The 19,519-nt window shown below is 45.8% G+C and overlaps 2 protein-coding genes across 4 annotated transcripts in view; one reads left to right on the forward strand and one right to left on the reverse strand.

Moving 5' to 3' along the window:
* Nucleotides 1–1,619: 1,619 nt before the first annotated feature.
* Nucleotides 1,620–2,588, forward strand: Ggact (gamma-glutamylamine cyclotransferase). The gene has a single exon (XM_032917888.1). It carries the CDS (start codon nt 1,629–1,631, stop codon nt 2,076–2,078), a length of 450 nt encoding a protein of 149 aa, XP_032773779.1. The 5' UTR covers nt 1,620–1,628; the 3' UTR covers nt 2,079–2,588.
* Nucleotides 2,589–3,525: 937 nt separating this feature from the next.
* Pcca (propionyl-CoA carboxylase subunit alpha) overlaps nt 3,526–19,519 on the reverse strand; it is a 304,568-nt gene continuing 288,574 nt past the window's right edge. The window contains exons 22-24 of one of the 3 annotated variants that reach the window (XM_032917891.1): nt 16,638–16,778; nt 6,321–6,398; nt 3,526–3,870 (exon numbers count right to left, since the gene is read on the reverse strand). In XM_032917891.1, the coding sequence (XP_032773782.1) occupies nt 3,802–3,870; nt 6,321–6,398; nt 16,638–16,778 (288 nt within the window). In that variant the 3' untranslated portion in view covers nt 3,526–3,801. Of the gene's footprint in view, nt 3,871–5,786; nt 6,399–16,637; nt 16,779–19,519 lie in introns of those variants that run through there. The other 2 variants (XM_032917890.1, XM_032917889.1) reach the window with 2 other exon arrangements.

Here is a 19,519-nt window from a genome sequence, read left to right on the forward strand (position 1 = left end):
TACCTTAGTGTAGCCTGCACAGCTCCAGTGCAGACATCAAACACAGTGGACATAAATGGTGCCAGGTCCTTCAGGAAGATGGGAGGTCAGGTAGAGGGGAACATATTAAATATGGGATGATAAGTACATGCTTACAGACCAGACACAAAGGCTGCTCAGTGTACAAACCCATGATTCACCCCGGTGGGAGCAGAGCAAGTGTTCTGTCACTAGCTCATGTTTCCTGTACCTGCCCTGGGAACTCACCTTCCCTAAGCCCCACAAGTTGGCATCAGGCACTGCTGTAGGGCAGTGGAGCATAGACAGCGCCTGTGTTTCCATCCTTAAGCCACATAGATCACTTAGTGACTTAAGTCTGTAGCCCAGACTTAGGCAAATTTTAGTTCTACACAGAGCCAAGGTTCCTGCTGTGGGTCACCATGAATTGTCCTTACCCTCTAAGATCTTGGGAAAGAAAGCTATGGCCCACAGGTGCTGTGAAGTGTTGCTGGGTCTTGAGTGTTGGAACAGGAGTGTAAATATGTTGCTGAAACCTTGGTTTGCCCCAGAAGTGGGGATTCAGGTTGTTACTTAAATGTATTTGCTTCTCCTTGTTCATAATATCTGTTCTGGGGACTTCAAAGTTCCTTAAAAGACTGAAAGCTAATTGTGTCAGAAGGTAGCCAGGCTGCAGGTGTTGGTGCCTGATTGGGATATTCCTGTGTGACAGGCAAGTCTCTTCTTAGGCTGAGTACCTAATGTATGGCTGGGCTGTCAAGGGTGGTGTCCTGGGTAGCCGCACACTCGGGTGTACATGTTCTTGGAAGTTGCCATAGGATCCTGATAGTGACTTGACTTCCACAGGGACAGGGCAGTGAGCTGAAAGGTTTGTGTCAGTCATGAGGTCAGGCCTGTGTTCCTGAAACAGAAGGCTGTGATTGAGACCCCAGTAGCCAGCTGAAAAAGCTTTGTTTTGTTTTCTTGTTTTTCTCCAGCCCCATTATGACCCCACCTGAGATGCTCAGGAGCTGTCTCCACATGTGGGCTGTGCTTGAGGTCTTTGTGACCTCTGCCCTAGTGGGGCAGAGTGGCTGACCCGCCTGCTCTTGTTACCTTAGCATTGCAGCTGAGGCTGTTTGCTGGGTGTGTTGGTATTCTAATGTCAGCTACTCAGAAAGCTGAGACAGGAGGATCACTTGAGCTCAGACCTACGTGATCTTACAAACACATGGAAGATCTTCCCACCACACAACACACAATGATGTTTACCATGCTAGGGAGTGTTCTTCCTACAAGGTTATAGAGATCCATTTTCTTGAGCCTCCCAAGTGCTAGGATTAAAGGTGTATGTCACCACATCTTGTTCCCGCAGCCCAGACTTTTAAAGTCACTAATATGTACTCTTCTCGCTAGGCTTGGGATTTTTCTTGGCTTGAAAGAGGCCTAGTGCCTCTTTCAGTTTCTTAAATAGCTAGAGAAAGCATGTCATGATGTGAACACGAGCTTCTAGGTGCCATAACAAAGTCTAACCAAAACACGTTGGCTTCTCTTCCTTAAGAGTGGAAGGACTGTGACGGTATTACGCTCAAGTCCAGAGGCTGCCCCCCAGAGACTCTTCACCTGCTCTCTCCTCCAGTGCCTGCAGCCAGATGACCCACATCTTCGTGTATGGCACCCTGAAGCGGGGCCAGCCCAACCACAAAGTCATGCTGGACCAGTCACATGGCTTAGCCACCTTCCGAGGCCGGGGCTGCACAGTTGAGTCCTTCCCACTGGTGATTGCGGGCGAGCACAACATACCTTGGCTGCTGCACCTGCCAGGCACGGGCCATTGCGTGGCAGGTGAGATCTATGAGGTGGATGAGCAGATGTTGCGCTTCCTGGATGACTTCGAAGGCTGCCCCAGCATGTACCAGCGTACAGCCCTGCAGGTGCGGGTGCTGGAGTGGGAGGGTGCTGGAGGCCCTGGGGACAGTGTTCAGTGCTTCGTGTACAGTACAGCCACCTATGCACCCGAGTGGCTGTTTCTTCCCTACCATACAAGCTATGATTCTGAGGGCCCACACGGGCTCCGCTACAACCCCCGGGAAAACAGGTGAGGGGCTAGTGCCCCAAATGCCAACAGGGTGGAGGGAATTTGGTAGCTGCCTGGCATAAGCAGAGCTCTCCCAGTTCAATTATAAAACATGTTACGCTAATCTGATGTTACTTAATTCTGCTTCCGTCTTTAGTGGAGGAGCTTGCATGTACTAGATGAGAAACACTCTAGGCTGAGTCCCCTAAACGGCAGTTACAGAGTACCTGGTGCTCCTCACTGCTTTTTTTTTTTTTTTTTTTTTAAATTTGCTTTGCTCTAACCTGAACATGGAATCTTCTGAGACTAAAAGGACTGGGCTGCAGTTGTATCTGAACAGTTTAACATATTGATTCCCATATATAGAACCTAGAAAGAAGTGGTAAGAGATGCTGATTTGGGTCAAATCAGTGTAAAAACATCAAGAAAAGCATGTTGTACCTAAACTATGTGCTCCGTCCACCCCCACCTGCATTTTCTAAATCACACATAAACTATTAAAATGGCCATTAAAATAAAAGTCTGCTGTTGCTGTCTGGCCCTTCTTTTGGTGTACTTACTCGGTAGAGAGTGTGTTGCTGGGAGATGACACAGCTGAGCCCTCACACTTATGTCGTTGATAGGTGCCCAGCTCTCGGCAGTTTAGCCCGTCTCTGCCACCTGAAGGTGCAGCCCTTGAGGGAGAGCCTTTCAGAAGAACCAACACATTAGTAATTTGTTCCTCAGGCCTGACAGAAGGCTTTGCTTCCAAATACAAACAGCACTTAAAATAATGTTAGGAAGACACCAAGTACCAATTACCATCTACCGCCATCTGATCATCTGTCAGCGTAGATGCAAGTTGCACATGACTCTGTTTCTGCCTCCCAGTGAAGTAGAAAATGGATTCCAGGAATTGTAGAACCAAGTGCAGCTGCTGGCTGAGCACCCTGACGCTCCACTCAGAGCTTACTCACCCTTCAGCGTAATGGTGGACTGATCACTAACTGCAACTGGCACAGACGCATGGCTTATTTTTAGCCCCTTTTTCTTAATTGGAAACTTGCTTCACAAAATAGAGGGGCAAATATGGGTATCAGTTGATGGCCTGGCAGCCCCGCACACAGCAGTGAGAAAAAGGGACTGGGACAACATATTTGTCCTTGGACCAGCACAGGAGGCACCTTGTCTGCAGACCCCAAAATGGTGATCTGACTCTTCAACCATCCATGTGACATCGATGTAGACGCACACCAAATGGGGTTTCCAGAACCTTCATCTGTGCTGCCTGGTCTAAGGAAGTCATGAGTGATGGAAGGAAGGAAGGTAATCAGATTATAAAATGGCAAAAGCTAATAAAATTGGAAGCAGAGAAGGAATTTATATAAATTTTTAAAGAATCACAATGAAATGCTAATATTTACAGTCAATTGGCACAGCCCGTCGCCTTTGTGTATATTGTCTTCATTCAGAAAAAAAAGGGCAAACTAATATTTAGACAAATGCTTGGTTTTATTGATTTAATTTTGACACTAGGAAATCTCAGCAGAAGTACAAATCATATGTACAAGTATTTATATCAATAAAAATTCCCATTGGTGATTTTTTTGGCAGAGTGTCGGTTTTGCCTCTTCTGAGGAATAAATATGATGCTGTAGAACCTGCTGCACAGAGTGCTCCTGTAAACGCCTGAGCAAATTGAGGGTTAGAGAATAATGGCAATGCTAATTAAAGCAGTGAGCAGTGGTGACTGAAGGGCTACAAGTGCTTCATTCCAGCTCCACGAGCAGGTCTCCTTCACCAACTGTGTCTCCGGCTTTGCAGTGCACCAATTTCACCTTGAATTAAAGTACTTGGGTAAGAGCAAGAAAGAGAAATGGGAGCCAAGAGAGGCAGTCACCTCAATCTCTCATGAGAAGTAAGTAGCCTTAGGCCCGGAAACCGAGGTCACCCCTCTGCTCGCACGTCTGTGTGAGGAGCCTGGTACGGGGTCCCTGCAGAGCCCGCGCCTCACTTCTGTCTCTTCTGTCCAGCCAGCCCGAGAAGACTCTTAGGGAACTGAGGCTGTGGATTGCTTACAGGCCTCTGATACGGGGCCTCTAGGCCTGGGTCACAACATCCTGAGACCTACTATGTTTATGTTGGGGACTGATGCATTCCATTCCTGCCTCCTCCTGCGGTTTTGAGACTAGAATGTGAACTTAATGTCATGGTAAAAATCAAACAGCTTCACAACAATCCAAACGTGTACCAATCGGAGAGAGAATCTCCTAGCCTGACCTTGTTCTCCTCTTCTGAACATAGCCCTGTCTTCTCCAGATTTTTTGTGCAGGTTTAAAAGGAACAGGCAGAAGACTAGAGGACATAAGAAGTCATTTCTCTCCTTGGAAATAGTTGCTTAAGCCATGAGCAAACAGTGGGTTTGACCTAACTAGCCATATGAGTATTAAGGGAATAAAAGTCCCAGGAATTGTCCAGGTTGCTGGACAGGCCTGTGCCCAAGTCCCCCCACTGTAAGAGAAGGAACAGACCTTTGTCTTAAACGTGAGCCCAGAGCTCCTAAGAGCAGTGTAAAGCTATTCGAATAGTACTCAAAGGCCCTGATGGGCAGGTGAGTGAAGGTGATGAGTGAGGTGGATGTTGGTATGTGCTAGGTGTTTAATGATAGCCTGCTGACTGTGCCTGTGGATCTGTGCCCATCCTGAGCACTTCCTCTGGGAAGAAAAACGACCCTTCCGAGGAAGAACTACTAGCTCCAGACATAGACAGGGCCACTCCTTTGTCTTACTGGGTTGAAATCCAGAGCTTATTTTATGGGTCAGGACTGGAATAAATGGACAGGAGGGATTGAGTGAGCTGAGGTCCAACAGCATTCCTGCAAGCAGTTCTGGGCTGAGGATGAGGGAGCAGCCAGGCCACTCCTACGGTGACCCAACAGAAAGCAAATAAGGCGTCCAGCTTCTATTGGGCTCCATGCTGCCTCGGAAATTAATAGTGTGCTAAGTCAGCACCTTAGCCCAGCCACAAGGGCCCTTGGCCTGACTACACATCTATTCTTGGTCCCCATGAGGTGGGCAAGTTCTCACCATGACACTAGTGCAGCATTTGCAAAAGCAAGTGAAATGAGTTTTAAATAAACTATAGCTCACATTTTTTGTGTCCATATTTTTGGGAGCTCATTACTTAACTGCTTTCACCTCCTTGAGCATGAGACCCCAGATTCAGCATAGAAAGGGTTAAGACCCTGGACACCATTCTACCATGTCAAAGCTCTCAGATGCCACATGGCTAATGACCCTGCAGATGATTCTACACTGTCAGTGCCCTCAGACACTGGATGGCTATCTTCAGTCTGAGGCCATTCAATCTACAGAGGGGCCTGTGATTTTCCCATGAGGAGCAGGTAGGCAAACTCTAGGCCTTCTGAAACTTCATCTTGTTGATGTTGATGGTTAGGGTTAGGGTTAGGGTTAGAATGAACCACAAGATAGGCAGAAGCTGACTTGATTGTAACTGACATCTCTCTCAACTCAATGTTCCCAAAATGTGGCCACGGTGCAGACCACAGCATAGGACACAGCCAGCCTCTGCTGCTGTCCTCACCTCCTGGTCACAGTCTACTATGTAGATACTCCTCAAATCAATCAAAACAATCCTTTGGGAGGGGGAGATCTATATATGATATATATTAATATATATAATATCTATTAATGATGGCATCTCTTTAGTCACAGGAAAAATAGCAAAGTAGCTTTTCTGTTTTCTTTAAGGAAAAGTTTCAATCTAAACAAATTCTAGTCCTGATGCCCTCTCTCTCTTTCTCCCTGAAACATTAAGTCCCCTGCATGTATGTGGGTCTTCAGCTCCTCCATCTACAACTGAATTGTTCCCTTCGAGGGGAAGTTATCTTGCGTTACATTAATTTTCGCAATCTGTAAAACCATTTCCTGCTGTGTCACCTAAGTCTCAGGTAACTAAGTGCCACGGAGACAGATGTAAACATTAAACATTAAAGACCCCTTCATCTGAAAGACATTAACATGGCGAGCAAATACGCTTTGGCTACCTGAACACGACACGGAGACCCCTTCCTGGAAGGACTGCTCTCTAGGAGGCAGACACACTGACAGAGTGGAACTCCCCAGTCCCAGTGTCCTTCCCAGGAAAGGGGGGACATGGGGCAGAATCACCTTTGTATTCAATTTCAGGACACCCACCCATGTCTCAAAGGTGGAGGGCCTATGTCCATCGCAGGCTGGAATAGGCTAGTAGGAATCTGGGGACATACCTTGCCCATTTTACCAGCTGTCATACTGTTCTGCATTTTCATAGCTTCAATCACACAGATTTCCTGACCTTCTGCTACCTGGAAAATATGTTAAAAAGAGATGTTTTAGGAACATTCCAATTTTATAGTAAAAGTCCAAGAGTGAAGTCATTGACAGCACATTTTTGTCAAATGTGCCGATTGGTCATGGAAACACCAGCAACCTCTGAGGGCTTCCACTCCAGTGCCCTCAGAGGAGCCAGCAGAGAAAGGCCATTCACTCAGTTCTCAATAGAAAAGCCCATATTGGAAGATCACTAGAGTAGTCTCTGGGGCTTCCCCGGGCCCTGGGAGTTGGCAGAGATGATGTAAAAACAGTGCCTCCATATCTCTACCATATCCTCAACAGGCAGATACCTAAGGAGCAAGGGACTCACTAGTGCTTATGGGTATTCAGGGCAAAGGGCGTGGCTACCAAAGGGTAATGGTTTCTTTATGGGATGATTAGAAATGTATAGTTGTGTAGTAATCACACAACTACGCACAGACACCACCAGCAACTTGACTGCTTTAAAGGGACAAAGTAAACCAATGGGAATTAGAATTCAGTAATTTCCTAAAAGACGGCACATGTCTACCTTTATCAAGTCAAGTCTACAAGACATGTAAGCACTAACCCTGAAGTGGCTTCTGGGAGTAACTTCCGACTCAGGAATGGTTTCTCCAGCCATACCCAGTCCTTACAGAAGGCCTGAGAGTTCTTCAGGTACCTGCTCAAGCCTGTGTTCTGATGCTTGCCTTGCCTCTGGCTGTGGGAGAGATGCAGGCTGAGCAGGCTCATACCCACAGGATTAATCTGGGACTTCTATCCTGGAGTCAGCTGGGACTAAAAACCACGTTACTTATTCCTTCTTCTCTGGCCTTAATGGTTAAGCACCAAGGAGCTGGGCCTGGATTTCTTTCTCTGTTTTGTGAGAAAGTGCCTCTTGCTCTATGAAGTGGTAGGCTGAAGGCTCCACGGGGTACTGCTGGTATGGTGGCTGGGGCTCCTGGACAGTCGCACTGCTGTGGCTGTGCTGGCCAATGCCACAGAAGGGCCTGGAGAATGTTCTTTCCTGCCATCCCCAAATGATCTCCAAGTCCCCTCGGCTCCCTGTGTGGCACAAGCTGTCTTGCTGGCAGCGTGAGTACTGCAGCCCTGTGCGCTCCTTCCTCTGCTGTTCAGGTGGTGGGCTGTGTTTTCCTGGCACGGGAATATAGGAAGAGAGGAGATGCCAAGGCTTCTGGTTCTGGCACCGAGGAGAGGCACTGCTGACAAGCAGGCTTGGAGCGCAGTGCTCACGGCCGCTCTTGACTCATTTCACCTGGCATCTGCAGTACAGGCACAGAGAAGAAACACCTCAAAAGGACAGTTCTTCAAACTGTGGGACAGGAAAGGGCAGTGCCAAGACGATGCACATGCCTTGGCCGGAGGTGTCAGAACCGTTACTCCTTCATGCCGTCATATTAGAGCCACTTGTTTCTCTTCAAACCCAGCAAGGAAGTCAAGAGAACCAGGAGAAGGGCAGGTGTCACTGAGTCACATGGGGAAGGCCTATGGCCCAGCCATGGCCAGAACAGAGAGCTTATCCAGCACCCAGGCCCAAACGTCCCTGACCCTGACCTGCAGGCAGCAGCACAGATGGCTCCTTGGGACACCTTGAAATTCCATCCAGAAGTTAGAAATCAAATGTCTACCTCTGGGCTCTGGTCACTATTTCCTGTCAGATGGACAAGTCCTCACCATGGGTATTTATGTGGTTGCCTTCCACATACCCACCTAGCCTGGACACCTGAAAGCTGGAGTTGGCTCCAAGTCCCCTCATTTCATGCCATCAGCTTCCTTGTGGATGGGCTTGCTGCCCTCTGCCAGCAGCTGTCTTCCCTGTCATTGCTCATCTCTCATCACACTGCTTAAGACCTGCTAGGCAGACTGAGGAGGCCCCCGACCCTTCCTCAACATACACACATACAAGTGTCCTTACATTCCTCTGTACGAAACTTGGAGGTTTTCAGTGGCCATGGCTAGGGGCCAACACTACCTACAGTGAACACTAAGGGACAGCTTCACCAGGCCACTACCTCCCAAGGCCCTGCTAGAGCCTGGGGGCAGAAAGACATGAGCAGTTTAGGGTGCCTTGCCACCACAACCATTCTCCCTGGATGGTTCTGGATGCTTGTAACTGAGTGCAAGCACTAAGTCCCAAATTATTAATCCAGTCAGGAACAGGAATCTCAAAGCTGACATAGCCCCTCCCTCCTTCTGATTGCAAAGCAAGCTTGATGGGAAGTAAGCTTCTCCTGATGGGAAGGGAGGCTGTCTTTTGCCTGACTCAGCCATCGGCAACTCATAGAATTAGACCTGGGCCCTCCATCTGCCTTTCCCCCTCAACACCTTTTAGTCTCCTTCCGTCATTTAGCTGTGAGCGGAAACCCGTGTCTTCCACCTCTAGCTTGCTCATTCTCTTTTCAACCGTGCTTAGCGGCCATTTTCTTGAGGCAGCTGTAACAAAATGTCCATTTGTGCTTTACAAAGCAGTGATATGTTTGCTCTGACCGGATCATGCTACACACGTAAATGTAAAACCAAATACAGAAAGAGGTATGCAGACAGGCTTGATTAATTTCAACTTTTTTTCATCCCTTGGAAATCAATGCAGTACAAGCTTATGTTAAAAAAAAAAAAAAAAAAAAAAAAAAAAGCACTCTCCAGGCAGGCTCTGATTCCCACCAAGAGACATTTTGGGGCTTAGCTCCTACCTGCTAGAACCTTCCTTCCTGTGGTGGCTACACCTGCAGAGCATGTAGCACGTGCCCACTACCTCATCTTCTGAACTGCTGGCAGGCCCGAGAAGCCTGAGCACAGCTGGGCAATCCCTATCACTGCCCATGACAGAGCCAGCTCTGGAGCACGGCTGCACACAGACTCCTCTAACACTTGTGAATCATCTGATAAAGGCTCACTGATTGTGTCAGGATGTAACTCGAGTTGGGCTTACTAAATGGTCACAAGCCTTACAAGTCTGTCTGATTAAACGCAGTTGGCCTGACGTACTTCTCTGCTGTCTAAATGGTGCAAAGTTTGGAGACCTGAATCCTGTGTCTTTCATCCGGCTTATTGCATCCTCTTCTCTGACACAGGGTCAAGGTTCACATTCGAATCAGATTATTAGAGCAGCCCTCATTAAGTGGGAGCTAGGCTTGCCCCCAAACGAGTGAGCTTGTGAGAGAACTCGGCCCATTTACTCAGCAGATTTTCACATGTTTAGGGGCCTGAATGTCACCCAGCATCGCTCTGTGCTGAGGAGTTTCAGACATCTCCAGCTGATGACTAATTGTGAGTGATGGGAAATGAAACCCAGCGAAGCCAGCTGCTTGCCATGGTCGGCAAAATGACTCTAATGGAGAGAGGCTGCCAATTTTCTAGTTTTACTGGCAAGTCTTCCAAGTGTAATTAAGGGAAGTTATAAATGATATGGAAATCTATCAAGTTCCATTTATTTTCCGAGGACTCCTTTCCCAGGGGACTTTTATCTCGAAGCTTATACTATGCTTTGTTGTGCTAATGATTTAAGCCACATCTTGGTTCTGATTAAAGCCCCCAATCTCCTTCTACCAAGGCCCCTTCACTCCTTCCACAAAGATTAAAAGATACAGAACGTTCTCCAGCACATGCCCCCTCTTAGAAAACATGCTCTGACTGGGACCCGTGTGGCAATGCGTACCATTCGAACTGCAAACTGCCATCACCCCAAAGAAAGCTCAAAGAGAAGTACGGGGTGGGGAAGAGAAGGAGGAATCTCTGCCAGACATAGAGCAAGACCCTCAGAGTGGAGCCTTGAGAGCCGCGCTTGAGCCGAGACATTCATCAGAAGGTGCTGCCACCCACTAATGTTATTTGATTTGGAATAAAAGCATGGAAATGACGGCGAAGGCCTAAAATTGGAGGCGTAAAGGATGACTGCACAGTGCTCCATTTCTCAATTTCATCCTTCAGAGCCACAAAATGGGGGTGATACAGTGACTGGATGAGCTTTACAGTAACAGCTGTGGTCTTCCCACACAAGGGAGGCCCTTCTAATGGGCTGAGGTCTGTTTGCAACAGACGGGGAGGAACAAAACAAGGATTCCTATTAAGAGTGCACAGTCATATTTCTGATGGAGAAAACCATTATGGGAGTCGGGTTTCCTTTACATTGGTGCCTACCCTCTTTTGTCATCCAAACCCGGGGCTGTGTTAAGGGTGCTACTGCTTAGAATAAAGGCCAGAGGATGCAAATGGCGTCGAGTTTGTGCTCCCCCTCCCCCTAGAAGCCTACTCTAGCAACTGTAAAGAATGTAGAGGAAACTGTGCCAGTGGCATATGGCTTTCTACTGTGCTAAACATTCATACAAAAGACAGGTTCATCAGTCATTGGAGTATCTGGATAAAAAATTAGCTCCTGATGGATGGTATTTTGAGCTTACCTGCTGCTAGTACATTACCAGAGAAACACCGGCTTAGAAACCCACATGACATTAGAAACTGCAGACCATGAAACACGACACATGCAGCAGCACACAATGCACGGCAGATTATACAAAATAATAAATAAGCTATTTAAACCCTCTGCCTAAAATCGGGCCCGCTGCAAGGAACCCCGGGTCACTTCCACGCAGGCCAATTAATGCACAGCATCTGCTGTATAGAAGCAGGGCACGGAGCACTTCCGAATGATTCCAGCAATTAAAAGAAAACTGTTTCCTGCCTGTTCAGACAGCAACTGTTTCCCTGCAAGAGTGAGCACCAAATCGGTGCGCAGCTGAAAAATTCAGGCCCCTTTTGGGGAAGAAGCATGGGGGATGGGGAGGGGTGAACCTTTATGGAAAAGGAGCCTTCTTTTGTTGTTCTGTGCTCTGTGTTTTTCTGCCAAGTGAGACAGAAGGCTCGGAGGGCTTATGGGCCCACTGCAGTCTCCCCTTCTGCTACACTGGTCCCCCGAAAACTAGGGATCCATATCAGCCCTCCTGACTGTATTACCCAAGTGAAAATCACTCCATTTCACACTGAAAGGTTTGTCACTTAGAACATAGTTATCCAACACATTTTAAGTCTCTGAGATCTGAAGGAGGCGGTCTCCATTTGCTAAAAGGCAGGGTAGAATCTGATTATTCCTGCTTCCTTTTCCTGAGTTACTAACACGGGCTGCTAAATATGCCCTGATTATTCTTGGAGAAAGAATGTATGTCTCATGGAAAACCCACAGGGAGATGGGACCCCAGGAGATTGCCCTATCTGAGCGAGGATGGGACTGGCATCAAATTACAAAGAGGACAGGCGGTGGACAGAATGGCTGACCCTCATCTGGAGGCACTCCGGCCCAGCACACTCAATCTGAAGGGCGATGGAGAGAAGAGTGCACGTGTTTAGCATGCCTGGGGGCTCTGAGGTTCAAACCGGTGGTATCTGCATGGTGTCAGCCTCAGCTCTGCCCTCAGACCCCCTAGAATTGTGCAGTGGGAGTTGGGGGTGCTCAGAAAGGAATCCAGATTGTGGCCAATGTAAATGAAGTCCAGGTTTTGTAAAAATTCCTTAAAATGAAGAAAAACATGACTCCCTACTGCCCTCTAACTTAGCTTACACTGACAGCCTGCGCCTATAGTTACAAAGGGAAAAGAGTGGAAACTGGAATGTTTTCCAGTCACGAGAGGCCAATCTGATGTGCTATCTTTGTGCATTCAGTAGGCTGTTTTAAATGACCCATGATGACTTCTCTTTCAGCATATATAAATGTATATGTATACACATACATATATAGTTAAGAGATAAAAGGTATTTTGAATCTTGGTAAGGTTGAGAATAAGCCTTAAAAACACTACAAAGGAAATAGGCTTTCTCATCCTAGGAAGACATTCCTTGGAAAATAAACCCATTGCCAAGCCTGCACAAGACTTTACACAAACTGACCATCAAACATTTTATCTTATGCCAATAATTTGTATTACATTATAAAGAATAAAAAATCCAAATGTTAGCCATGACAAAAACTATCCTTAAACATTTTAAAAGAAATGTTACATGGAAAAAATTATTAAAGGGCCAGGTTGAGGAGAGGGGTCCCCTAGGCAACTTCATGGTTTGTATGTTTTCATTGCTAGGAAAATTCGAAGTACTTGTGGCTAAGGTGAGCAGAGAACACACAAGTGCTTGGGAGATGATTCTCCTAGCTTTCTATATGCTTCATGATTTAAAAGCTTAAAAGTGTTCCTGAGTGTGTGATTCTGTTTCTGTCCCAGGGAATACAGTTTGTAGTTTGGGTTCAAAATGGGCTTCTCCTCAAACTGCTTAAACAACCACTGCTATAAAATATGTAAATTAATTATTGCCATCATTTTCTGACTATAAATGAGTGCATCCATAAAGTGAAAATCTGTCCAAGAGCCCGCCTGGCTCCTCTGCAGGAGAAAGGCAGGAATGAATGTTGGGCTGCAGGAAGCACCAGGTACAGGTATCCCGAGGCCCAGCCTATCCCTTTCCTCCGGCACTAAATGCTTCGGAGGTTTCAAAGCTGGTTCTTAGAGCAATGGAAAAGACATCTGCCAAGTTCACGTGTGCCTCCCTCAGATTGGCTGCACACTCAACTGTAGGAGCTTTAGAGACAACAGGAGGCAGCAACTGAAGCTCTGCAGGGGACACCTGTGTCTTTTGTCTCTTGGTCTGTGGTCACTCACGGACAGTGAAGACAAGACCATGCTGAAACCCAGTGGCGGTAAACCTAGTGGCGTTATTATTGCTGCTTTCGTTTTCTGCCTAAGGCACTGTCCAAAGAAGCAATGGTCACAAACCCTAACAGCCCTTCTGCTAGATGCCAGTCCACGGACCAGGTGGAGTGGCTTCATCTTTGGACTTGCAGATGTGTAAAGGTGACAGGGGAGAAAGCAGCAACAAGAGCAGCAATGTCCACTTACGGATAAGACGGAGATGGTGTTGTCTCCTTAAGTTTCCGAAGCAGTAAGGGAAATTCTCTCATTTAGATGAGCACAGAATCTGAATATAATGTGAAAGAACCTTAACTAAAAGCAATGTTTAAAAAAAATCTTACCTTGGGTTGGTTCTATTTTGTTAGCTCTTATTGTTTTATGTCTAATATCAAAAGGCCGAGGAAGCAAATATACTGATAACGGCTCTATTTTATTCTTTAAAGGCAAAGGGAGACATCTTGCAGCAAACGTAACAACTTAGTCTAATGTTAACCCACGGCACACATGTATGGCACCAGTATGCTTTAGGAATTAATTTTAAATATTTTTGCTAAAGATAAAAGTTTTTTTAAATATTCAAATCATAACATTTTATGGAAGAACTATTATATATGCTTAGCATTATATCAATAAAAATGAACTTTTTTGGTATGAAAATGATAATCACTGTAAAAATATTCCCAGAAGTCAAATAGGAAGGGTTTAGAAAAACTGTTCCATCCATTGTCTCCTGAATTAAATGTGTGATTTGTTTGCAACTTACTGTTTCCTAGCATCCTTTCCACATACATTCAAGACCCCACCTCCTAGGAAGCAGTTGCTGCTGTACTAAATAGTAGGTTGAAGCATTGGGAACTCTTGCTGTGTGTATCCTAAAGGAGTATTTTGAATAAATACTTCACTTATTTTGAATAAAACACTTCAACTCCAGTGTTTAGAGCAGGGAAAATGTTTCAAATAAAGTAGGTCTTAGACCTTCCTATGCAGCAAGCCCTGTGAAGGCATTTATCTCTTCTGTGCAATCACCCAAGTCCTTTTACTCAGGTTTTTAAAATACTTTTCAAATTGTTAAGCTTTTAAAAGGTGGCTGAGATTGTTACTTAGAATTTTATACAAAAGAGACCCACTATTCTGTATCAAGTTTTCTTAAAAGATCAGTACAAAGCTACAGGTTGTGGGAATTTAAACTGTGAACAAAACTGCAAAGAAAACCGAGAGTGCTTACATGGCCTCGGTTGTTTTTCCTGAAAACACACAGAAATGATTGATCTTCCCTGGCAAAGTGCAGCTTCCCTTAGCTCTTACTGCTTGACCGGCCCTCTGTCACTTCTGCAAAACTGCAGTTACAAGCAGTGTTAGCGTTTCTTCTGACAGCTTCACTGAATTCTCTACCTTGAGTCCAAGGAGAGGTCCGTGTATTGTGACTGCAGATCTCAAGCAGAGATTCTGGGAGGAGCTTGGCTCCTCACCCTGTGTCCAACTTGAGGATCTGTGGTTCAGGATACTGTTGGCAAATATTACTGCCTCCAGAGAAAACCGCTTTACCACAGTATAATGGCGTAGATATGAAAGGAAGTTCTTCCAGGGATAAAAAGATGTGTGTTGCACCTGACCAGCCAGCCACATGCACAGACACACAGCATTTATAAAGAAGGTAGGTGTGAGTCCCAGGAACTCTGGCTTCGGGCGCACAGACAGCAGGCTCTGTTTTCTGTACACATTCTGCAGCCATTCTCCAATACCCACACTGAATTGATGGTGGGTACTTTTAATCTGAGAGCTCCCTACCAAGCAAGACTGGGCTTAGACTCTTGCTGATCACTGGACTTCCCTGAGTAAACTTGCCAACCAAAGACTGAACACCAGGAAGGGCAGCAGTCATGCCTGGAGACTATTTATGGAGGCAAGAAGCTGCACTTGTGCTTACTGCCTTGCTCGACAGCTAAGCAGTCACAAGTGGGTAAATGGGGGCCAGGAGAGAGTAAATGGGGGCGGCCTCCCAGGCAAGAGCTGAGCCACGGCCCTCTGCCCATCTTCATCTCAGATGTCAGAAAACCAGGATTGAAGGTAAATACTTAAGAGGACAGAGGAGCACAGATGTGACGTTCTAATTATAGCCACAATTAGAACTGGCAGGCTGGGGCTGGCACTATATAGACTGGGTGGCTTCCAGAAAAACAAAACAAACAAACAAAAGGAAAGAAAGAAAACCCCAAAGGGTAGAGGGAGCCAAAACAACAACAAAACCCTCCACAGCTCACTAAGCTGCACATGTAGACACAAGATTCCACTGGATGCTCTGATAATACAGTGTGTGCATTTGTGACTGTTAATGCCAAAACCAAGGAGAGCCAGCTCGTTTCCACCCCCACCCCCATACCTCTGTGTGAAAACATGGAGGAGACAGCAGCATCCACACTCAGCCTCTAACTTTCACACCTCACCTCTCCCACTGCTGGCCTCAGGTAGTGCTGTCTGCAGCTCTTCTAGGAGCATCCATACCTTCAAAGTGAAGGCAGCTAGGCAGGGCTACCTGGCCCTTCAAAAAAAGCTGATAGCTCTCCCACATCACCAGGAGAAGCCATTTTTAAGTCAGTTTCCCAGTTTCATGTTAATTTGGGGACTAAAGATTTAAAACAATGCAACTTGATCGGTTTTTTTACTCTGTATTTTTCTAGAAGCCAAAGTCACCTTCATGGGTTCTTTTTAATGTTAACATGATACTCTGTATTAATAAAAAAAAAATCAGGTGCCTCTTTAACATAATACAGAAAATTAGGCAAAGTCCAATGGCTTCAGTCGGATACACAGAAGAATTAGCACACAGCCGTGAAAGTGGTTTTATTTTCCTGCATAGAAGTAAAAACACAAGTACTTAAGGGTCACTGGGAATCTCCCAGTTGCATTTTAAACCATTTTTTACTTTTGCATGTAAACAGCTGATTGTTAAAAAAAAAAAGTATGTACCCTGTGCATTTGTCCACAGTGAGTTGTGGGCCTGAGCAGATGAGCTATAGCATAGCTTTACTAATAAGGGCTGTCACAAAGCTTTACTAATAAAGGTCAAGAACAAAGCCTCCAGTTGTGATACTGAATTTCACTTTCTACCTGCCAAGAGTGGGCTGGTTACGGCTTCCTTAACTCTCCTTCTCAACCAAACAAACACTTAGTTCAGAAATTCTGCATCTAGAAATCCTGTCAGGCATGAATTCCATATCAGAAAAAACAGATATGAGATAGGGTCAGGGAATAAGGAACAATTCGAATTAAATGTAAATTTTAGAAATTTGAGATTTTTATTAAAAATTACAGATTTGGAAAAGAGAATGTCTGCCATCATTTCTACTCCACGCCCCTCCTCTCCACACACACCCCCTTGGGAGAAGGAGGCGCTGTCACCTACACCACTGAGATGTGAAGCAGGGAGACAGTAAGTGCACAGCAGCTCCATGAGCATCCTGTGGGTTGGGGGGGGGCCACGGGAGCAGGATCCTGTCGGTGCCTTTAGTCTGCAGGGGAAGTCTGAGCCCAGCATATCCCTCACACAGAAACTCTTACCATGTCTCCAGGCTTGACGGAAACGGCCACCACCATTCCAGGCATCGGGGAGCACAGAGTGCTGCTGGTGTCCTTGGGTACTTTTTCAAGCATGAATTTGTTCAGTTCTGCAGCAAGTTTGGTTAAAATGTGCACTTTGTACTTTGAAAGAGAAAAGCATAAATGAGGTTAAATGTTTCATTTATCTTCTAATACATTACTTATTCAAAATCTGCTTTTAGCTTTAAATTAAAATTACAATAATATCCCTTAAAGTCAAACAGTCTAAAACCCTCCACATAACATTATTCATATCTGAAACATACTGAGCCAGGTTTTTTAGAGGAATTTCTGATTATTAGTTAATGATATATAAAAAGTATCACAGATCTTTAAGAAAACCATCTCAGAACTTTGTGTGGGGAACAGTGAAGGTTTTGCTTGAGGAACACTGCCCAGCGAGCACGCAAAGCAGAGAATCCCATGAGCCCTCAGCCTCGGGGATAAAGGCGGTGACACTGTGTGCACGCCAGTAGATGGCAGCAAACTGCTGTAGCAAACCTCCCACACCGGGGAGCAGCTACACCAGGGAGATAGAGACAAAGGCTTCAGTGTTCATTTTGAGAAAAAAGAAAAGTCCTTAACATTCAAATATTTCTCAGTGACATAAAATGCTACATTCACATCAAAATGTTTTTCCTTTTAGGCACATTACCATGTAGCCTTTTCTCATATGACAAGACAGCTAGGGGAAAGATAAGACATAATGAGAATATCTTTTCGGCCGAGATATGATAGCACCAAGATTTTTAAAACACAGAAAATGCCAGGCACAGCAGTTTTCGTGGCATCTTTGGTAGGTGGCTCACAAAGGTGGACGGCCAAGGAGTCTAGTGAATCATAACACTTCTAATAAAGACAATTCCTACTGGACAGGAAACAGCCCAGATAAATATATGAACCACAATTTGCTCTATCCAAACAGAAAATAAAATGCTTTGAGGTAGGGAATTGGAGCCAGTGCCAGGTTTCTGGTTCCCACCAGATCCGGTCTCTTTGGGGAAGACAGAAACGGCACCCACTGGGCAGCTCCATTTTGTTGGGTAACTCAGAGCCTCCTGTGGGCATCATGCTAGCAGGGAGGCCAAGGCAGAGTCTGATTCCCACTTTGACTCTGCATGGGGACAGTGGCATTCTCCCAGGGGCTCTTTCAGGGCCCAGTGAAAGCAGGTGGGGGAGGCCCCACAGACGAGCTTTGATGGCCTAGGTTCCGAGCAGATTTCCGACACTGTGACAGGTTGAATAATAACATCTTCTGGATGTTTCTTTACTACTGAGTGTGTGTTTTGCAATCAAGACATAGAAGTGTCTGCCAGTTTCTGAAGGATATGATCCTTAAGTGAAATTACAGCACAAATAAAAGCTTTTTGCTCCTATTAAAATTCATCTGAGTCATAAGTGGCAAGGGAAAAGCAAGCTGCTGTCAGTCTAACGACACCCTGGGCAGAGAGACTGCTCATCACCCATGAATTGTGCTTCCACATCCCTCATTAAATCCTTGGGGAGGGGGACATAATTGGGCCAAATTGCACAGTTTTAGTATCTGTGCTCTGTCTCCCTTGGAACAGAAAGTCCAGCAGCACCAGGCGCACGTGTGCACCAGGCAGGTTCCATTTCTAGCCGACATCACCAGGGGGACACTACTATGTGATGTCCTGTAGGGATTAGTTTTCACTGTAGCATTCAGATCTATTTCCCCCTGGTTTTCTTTAACTCCAAAATATGAACCTTGAATTTAGGGAAAGTATATACTAAGAAGACAACTTAACAGCTTGTCACCACAGCGAATGGGCTCAAGAACCAGTAATTTGGCCATCTCTCAGCTAAGCCTCCATGTGAACAAAGTGCTGAGGCCGTCCTCAGACCATTTCTTCTGAGCGGACTCGACCCCGACAAAAACTGGGGCCTTACTATTTTTATAACTTTCATATCTTCTGAATTCCTTTCTCTGTAGGGCCCCTGCTTTGCTTGGAAAGAGATGTAAAAGAGTCCAAAACTCAGTGCTTCAGACACAGCCTTTGTTATTGATGAGATGTTCCTTTCCCTTTTGTATTTGTTTATTGTTCTTAAATCTGTTTAGGAATAAATGCCTTATTGTAATCACAAGTGAAAAATAACAAGGAGTGAATGCCTCAGGAGAGGCCTTGTTGAACATGGCTGGCTTAGAAGTGACCTTTCTGATTAGGAAAAGCGGAGAGAGAAGCTACTTTTCTTAAGGTTACCTTTGATGTTGTCCCGATTATCTCAGACCATCTTAAAACAGCTCTTGTCAGCCCTGCAGTTGTATGTGGAGCCAAAAGTCTGAACAGGCCTGGTTGGGTGCAGCAAATGGGCCCATCCAAGTAGACATCTAGTGACACTACAGATGTCTTCTAGTGCTGCTCTCCAGAAAGGGGGCACCAGAAAGGGGAGCACTGCAGTCTGCACTAGGGCTTCCAGAGCTTGGCATCTGAACTGGATCTCCTTGTTTTCTCTAGGTTCAGCAGTTAGCTAGCTGAGGGTTCAGGAAAGGGCCTTTCTAGCAATAGCAGAGCTCAAGTCTGCTTATATGATGGACACTTAAGTGTTTTCAGAGACTGCAAAATGTATGTGTTCATGCGAAGCACAGTGTTGATGTTTTAAAGGCTGGCTGCTAACAGAAAGAAGTATAATCATGAAAAATGACAGTTTTTCATCCTGAGTAGGTCCAGAAGGGTCAGGGTGTGGTGAAAAGGTTTCAGAAAGGAGGGTGGTCAGCTCTGGCTGGACTCAGGAGTAAAACCCACTTCCCTATACTGGTATTAGGACGCTGTCTCCAAATCACTGTCATAGGGATGGAAAGTTGTTTTGTTGTTTTTGGTTTT

Source organism: Rattus rattus, chromosome 12 (assembly GCF_011064425.1).
Source record: "Rattus rattus isolate New Zealand chromosome 12, Rrattus_CSIRO_v1, whole genome shotgun sequence".
NCBI classification, from domain to species: domain Eukaryota; kingdom Metazoa; phylum Chordata; class Mammalia; order Rodentia; family Muridae; genus Rattus; species Rattus rattus.